Source organism: Bufo gargarizans, chromosome 4, assembly GCF_014858855.1.
Source record: "Bufo gargarizans isolate SCDJY-AF-19 chromosome 4, ASM1485885v1, whole genome shotgun sequence".
NCBI lineage: Eukaryota > Metazoa > Chordata > Amphibia > Anura > Bufonidae > Bufo > Bufo gargarizans.
The window spans coordinates 411747694-411754607 of NC_058083.1; the positions used below are offsets into that span (position 1 = coordinate 411747694).

Sequence of the window (6914 nt, forward strand, 5' to 3'; positions counted from 1 at the left end):
GATCGGAACTATAAATGATGTATTGGTACGTCATGTGTCCGGAAGAGGTTAAACTAATAACATACAAAGAATTAAATATTACCATGTTTTTATTGAACACGCCATGTAAGCATCCACAGTGCAGGTGGAAAAAGTATGTGAACCCTTGGATTAACCCTTTCATGACCAAGGGTCATTGATGCCCCAGTGTCCATGTCAAAATTTACAAATCTGACATGCGGCACTTTATGTGGTAATAGCTTTGGAACACTTTTATTTATCCAAGCAATTCTGAGATTGTTTTCTCGTGACACATTGTACTTCATGATAGTCATAAATTTGAGTCAATATATTTTGCCTTTATTTATGAAAAAATCCAAAATTTATAAAACAAAATGAAAAATTCACAATTTTCAAAATTTTAATTTCTCTGCTTCTAAAACAGAAAGTCATACCTAATAAAATATTTATTACTTAACATTTCCCATATGTCTACTTTATGTTGGCATCATTTTGGAAATGTCATTTTATTTTTTTTAGGACGTTAGAAGGCTTAGACGTTTAGCAGCAATTCTTAAAATTTTTAAGAAAATTTCCAAATCCCACTTTTTAAGGACCAGTTCAGGTCTGAAGTCACTTTGTGAGGCTTACATAGTGGAAACCGCCCATAAATGACCCCATTGTAGAAACTACACCTCTCAAGTTACTCAAAACTGATTTTACAAACTTTGTTAACCCTGTTAGGCGTTCAACAAGAATTAAAGGAAAATGGAGATCAAATTTCTAAATTTCATTTTGGCAGATTTTCCATTTTATTAAAATTTTTTCTTTAACACATTGAGGGTTAACAGCCGAACAAAACTCAACATTTATTACCCAGATTCCGCGGTTTACAGAAACACCCCACATGTGGTCGTAAACTAATGTAAGGGCGCGCGGCAGGGCGCAGAAGGAAAGGAACGCCACATGGTTTTTGGAAGGCAGATTTTACTAAACTGGTTTATTTAAAGCCCACCTGATGATGCACCCATACAGTAGAAACTCCCAAAAAGTGACCCTATTTTGGAAACTAGGGGATGAGGTGCCAGTTTTATTGGTACTATTTTGGGGTACATATGATCTTTACTTGCTCTATATTAAGTTTTTTGTGAGGCAAGGTAACTGAAAAATGGCACCGTTTTTTTTGTTTTTTTTTTACAAGATTCATCTGAAAGGGTAGATCATGTGCTATTTTTATAGAGCAGGCTGTTACGAATGCAATGATATCAAATATGTCTACTTTCTTTGTTTGTTTCAGTTTTACATAATTTTACAATTTTGAAAAAGAAATTATGTTTTTGTGTGTCCATTTTCTGAACGCCATATGTTTTATTATTTTTCTGCCGATCGTCTTGTGCAGGGGCTCGTTTTTTGCAGAAAGAGTTGAGGTTTTTATTGTCTGTGAAGGTTCTCATTTATCCAGGTCATGGTATATATCTGTAAAGAATAAATCAAGGCAACTGGACGTACTGTAGATTTCTTGAAAACGTTTCACTCGTTCTTCCAACGAGCTTTCTCAATTCTGAGTGATTGTACCCCAAAAAAATTTTTCTGGGAATAAATATGTAACTGAATCCACATCTGGTAATTAGACCCAGCATTGGGTCAAAGGTGTTGATTCCATTATCCTAATCAGACACCTGGAAGAGGACCTGATTTTGCAGCTACCCGCTGAAATGTGGAGGAAAGTAGCAGATTTCATAGTACATGCACAGCTAGCTCAGCACACTAAGAGCAAGGAGAGGCAGAAGAACAAGTTCTGCATTTTGTTATCCCGAACTGCAAACAGCCATACCAGTGAGGAACTGACATGGAGGCGAAAGGAGGAAACAAGGACAGTGCAAAACATAGAGAAATGGGTGCAGAATCTTTCAGACCGGGTTCTCACCCAGCCTGAGATGGATGTCCTTGCGAAAGGGTTGAACTTTGCAATCACACCAAGAACCATACCAATAGTTGATATTATTTCAGCCACTGAAGCCTCAATCCACAGCAACAAAGTACCCCAGGGTGAGGCTGAACAACTTCGCCTTAAAGTGTCTGCAGCTCTGGCCAGTGCCAAACCACCTCCTTCAAACTTGACTACAGAAGAAAGGAAGGCGGTTACATCGCTGAAGAAAGACACAAACATCACCATCCTGGATGCGGATAAAGGAAGATGCACAGTTGTACTTAATACGTCTGACTACGATGCCAAGGTGACCACACTCCTGGATGATAACAACACATATGAGGCCCTAAGACGAGACCCAACCAGTGGCTACAAGAAGAAGGTTATAGAACTACTACAACAACTAGAAAAGGACAAAATCATTGATCGGGCCATGTATCATGGCCTCTACCCTGGGGAAGGCCCTCCATGTATTTATGGACTTCCTAAGATACATAAGGACGGGACCCCTCTCAGGCCAATTGTCAGCAGCATCAACTCTGTGACCTACAATGTGGCCAAATACTTAGCCAGAATCCTAGCGCCTTTGGTTGGAAACACACAACATCACATACAGAACTCTCAAGATTTCACCACCAAAATCCAGAACTTGGTATTGGGCACAGAAGAAACAATGGTCTCCTATGATGTTACATCCCTCTTCATCTGCATACCCACTACAGAGGCAATTGAAACAGTCAGGAAACAGTTGCTATTAGACAACACATTAGGATGCAGAACAGAACTTAGCCCAGACCAAGTGTGTGCCTTACTGGACCTTTGTCTGAGTACCACCTACTTCAAGTATAAGGACAAGTTCTACAAGCAAAAAAATGGCTGTTCTATGGGATCGCCAGTCTCGCCTATTGTAGCGAACCTGTATATGGAGGAAGTAGAAAGGAAAGACCTGACCACTTTCAAGGGAATTACACCGAGTCATTGGTTCAGATATGTGGATGACACTTGGGTTAAAATTCATAAACAAGAATTACAGGCTTTCACCGACCACATCAACTCAGTGGATCATAACATCAATTTCACGCGGGAAGATATGCAGAACAACAAACTGGCATTTCTGGACTGTCTTATAACAGTGGAAGAGGGAAGGAAGCTGGGAATAGAGGTCTATCGAAAACCAACACACACAGACCAGTACCTGCTGTTTGATTCCCACCATCCTCTAGACCACAAACTGGGAGTCATCCAGACTCTACACCACCGGGCAGAGAAAATCCCCACCAGCACAGAGGCCAAGGCGAAGGAACTCAAACACCTCAGAGGGGCACTTAAAACTTGTGGGTATCCAGTTTGGGCCTTTGTCAAAACAGAAGGAAGGAGAAGAAAGACCACCAAGACTACCAGTAAGGGCGAGAAGCATGACAGACGCAAGAATATGGTTATCCCATATATAGCTGGGGTGTCTGAGAAACTCAAAAGGATTTTTAATAAACATCACATTCCTGTTTGCTTTAAACCCAGCAACACACTGAGGCAACAACTGGTTCACCCCAAAGACCCAACGCCTAAACACAAGATGGACAACATTGTGTACGCAGTCCAGTGCAATGAGGAATGCTCAGAACTGTATATTGGCGAAACAAAACAACAACTACATCAGCGTATGGCCCAGCATAGAAGAGACAAAACCTCTGGTCAAGATTCAGCCATGTACTTACATCTAAAAGGAACAGGTCACACCTTTGAAGACAGTCAAGTACGTTTTTTCAATAAGGAGGCCGATTGGTACAAACGAGGCGTGAAGGAGGCCATCTACGTAAAAATGGAGAAGCCAAGCTTGAATAGAGGTGGGGGGGTTAGACATCTATTGTCTGCCACGTATAATGCTGTCTTGACACCTTTTTCTGGGAAGTCTTTATCAACTACTGACTCCAATTAGGATAATGGAATCAACACCTTTGACCCAATGCTGGGCCTAATTACCAGATGTGGATTCAGTTACATATTTATTCCCAGAATTTTTTTGTACAATCACTCAGAATTGAGAAAGCTCGTTGGAAGAACGAGTGAAACGTTTTCAAGAAATCTACAGTACGTCCAGTTGCCTTGATTTATTCTTTACAGATAAAGGTTTTTATTGGTACCGTTTTTGGGTACATAGAATTTTTTGATCATTCATTACTACACTTTATGGGGGCAAGGAGACCAAAAAATTGGCTGTTTTGAAACAGTTTTTATTTATTTATTTTTACAGCGTTCATCTGAGGGGTTAGGTCATGTGACAATTTTATAGAGCAGATCGTTACGGACGTGTCAATACCTAATATGTATATTTTTTCTTATTTATTTAAGTTTTACACAATAATAGCATTTCTGAAACCAAAAAAATGATGTTTTAGTGTCTCCATAGTCTGAGATCCATAGCTTTTTTATTTTTTGGGCGATTGTCTAAAATAGGGTATCATTTTTTTGAGGGATGAGATGACGGTTTGATTGGTACTATGTTGGAGGTCATACGCCTTTTTGATCGCTTGCTGTTGCACTTTTTGTGATGTAAGGTGACAAAAATGGCTTTTTTTTACACCGTTTTTTTTTAATGGTGTTTATCGGACGGGGTCTATCATGTGATATCTTTATAGAGACGGTCGTTACGGACGCGGTGATAACTAATATGTGTAGTTTTTTAGTTTTCATTTTTTATAAGAAAAGGCAATTAATTTGTTTCATTTTACATTTTTATTTATTTATTTTTACTTTTAATTATTTTTTCATTTTTTTTTAATCAAGTCCCGCTTGGATCTTGAAGATCCAGTGGGGCTGATGGCTGTACTATACTTTGCAATGCTCTTGCATTGCAAAGTATAATACAATCAGATGCCCTGTAGGTGGCAACAGCGGCAGCCCCGATGGTGGAGAGAGGGAGCCCCCTCCCTCTATTAACCCCATGAATGCCGCTGCCGTGGCATCTATGGGGTTACAGCAGAGTGTCAGCATACAGCCGCCGCCATCAAACACAGCAGGGGGACCGAGCGGGGAGGCAGCGCTGGAAGGGGGGGAGGGTGTCACGGCCAGCATTGAGGGAGGTGGGGCAGCAGGAGGAATGCATGGGGCGGGAGGGGGCGGATTCAAGGAGGGGCGGACACAAGGTGGGGCGCAGATCGAGGGGGCACAGATGGGGGGCTGCACAGATCGGGGGGTTGCACAGATCGGGGGGGCTGCACAGATCGGGGGGTGGGCACGAGGACACTGTGATTTCAGGCTCTGATCTGCAGAGCGCAGATCAGAGCCTGAAACTGGCATTTTTTCACTGCCTCGATCCGATTGGTTAGTCTGCATATACTAACCAATGGGATTGATTGCCAGCAAAGGGCCACTCTGGTCCCTTGCCAGCATTACTGCACTGTATGCTGTCCGTTACAGCAGCAGGGCAGGGGCAGAAGCTTTAATCCAAGCGCTTTGCAGCGCTTGGATTAAAGAGCTGCCAGAACGTTTATATACGTGGTAGTTGCACGGGGTATGTGCAGCTATCACATATATACGGATTGCGGTCGGGAAGGGGTTAAATAACTGGTTGAACCTCCTTTGGCAGCAATAACTTTCCTGTAGTTGCAGATCAGACGTGCACAACTGTCAGGAGTAATTCTTAACCATTCTTTTTTACAGAACTGTTTCAGTTCAGCCATATTCTTGGGATAGCTGGTGTGAATTGCTTTCTTGAGGTCATGCCATAGCATCTCAATCGGGTTGAGGTCAAGACTCTGACTGGGCCACTCCAGAAGGCGTATTTTCTTCTGTTTAAGCCATTCTGTTGTTGATTTACTTCTATGCTTTGGGTCATTGTCCTGTTGCAATACCCATCTTCTGTTTAGCTTCAGCTGGTGGACAGATGGCCTTAAGTTCTCCTGCAAAATGTCTTGATAAACTTGAGAATTCATTTTTCCTTTGATGATAGCAATCCATCCAGGCCCCGATGCAGCAAAGCAGCCCCAAACCATGATGCCCCCACCACCATACTTCACAGTTTGGGGGTTTCTAAGGTTCTGGTAGTATACAAAATCTGTTCTGACCATAGTACCAGCAATAGAAAAGTAGGTAGTAGCAATCCTTTGATGTCTTGTAATGAGCCCTAAATATATGTTAAAAGCACATATAGGGTATTATTCCAAACGGCAGGTGTAGAAGAATGTGTAGTAATATGTGTTTTTTCCAGACCCCATGGTGAATGTAAGAAATAAGCCACTAAATAAAAAAAAATTGAAAAAAATCCTATATTCATTTTCTCCACTTATTTCCATCACATTTTTCTAAAATAGCCAAAAGTGCAAAATGTCCAAATTTCCCCAAGATGAATACCTTAGGGAAGGGATCAGTAACCTTCGGCACTCCACCTGCTGTGAAACTACAACTCCTAGCATGCAAACTTACTCGGCTGTTGTTGTAACTCCAACAGAAGTGAAAGGAGGATTCTGGGAGTTGTAGTTCAGAACAGCTTTCGTGCCAGAGGTTGTTGACCCCTGCCTTAGGGGGTCAACATATTAAAAAATAGTGACTTTGTGGGTGTTTCTAAGGTTTTAGTACTGTACAACATCGGTTCTGGCAGTATGGTGCTATAAAACCAGCGATATAAAAATAGGCCACTAACATCTATAATGCGCTTCACTCATTTCAGGTCTTGTGGTGTGCCCAGCCCAAAAAGCATCTATGAGTACACACATACAGTAATAGTTTTAGGAATATTTTTGTCTTGAAATTGTTTGTAACAGTTAAGAAAAATTTAAATGGAATGGAAATTGAAAAATATAAATTTTTCCATAATTTTCAATTTTTCCTTAAAATGTAAAAAATGTTATTTGTAGTTAGATAGGCCCATTGGGAAAACTGAAAAACTAGCCTGGTAAGAAGGGTCGGGGTGTGTGGGGGGGGGGGGTAAACAATCTGGTAATGAAGGGATTTAGCAGCATGGCTTTTTTAATCATATGTTTTGCTATAGGTTTCTATAGGACTTAAA

The 6914-nt window shown here is 41.1% G+C and overlaps 1 protein-coding gene across 1 annotated transcript; it reads left to right on the top strand.

The window, feature by feature from the left end:
* Positions 1–1694: 1694 nt before the first annotated feature.
* On the top strand, positions 1695–3788 carry LOC122935465 (the record flags this gene model as incomplete). The annotated part of the gene is made up of 1 exon (XM_044291231.1): positions 1695–3788. A coding segment is annotated over exon 1 (2094 nt), but the record flags the coding sequence as incomplete, so codon positions are not given.
* Between the last annotated feature and the right edge of the window lie 3126 nt (positions 3789–6914).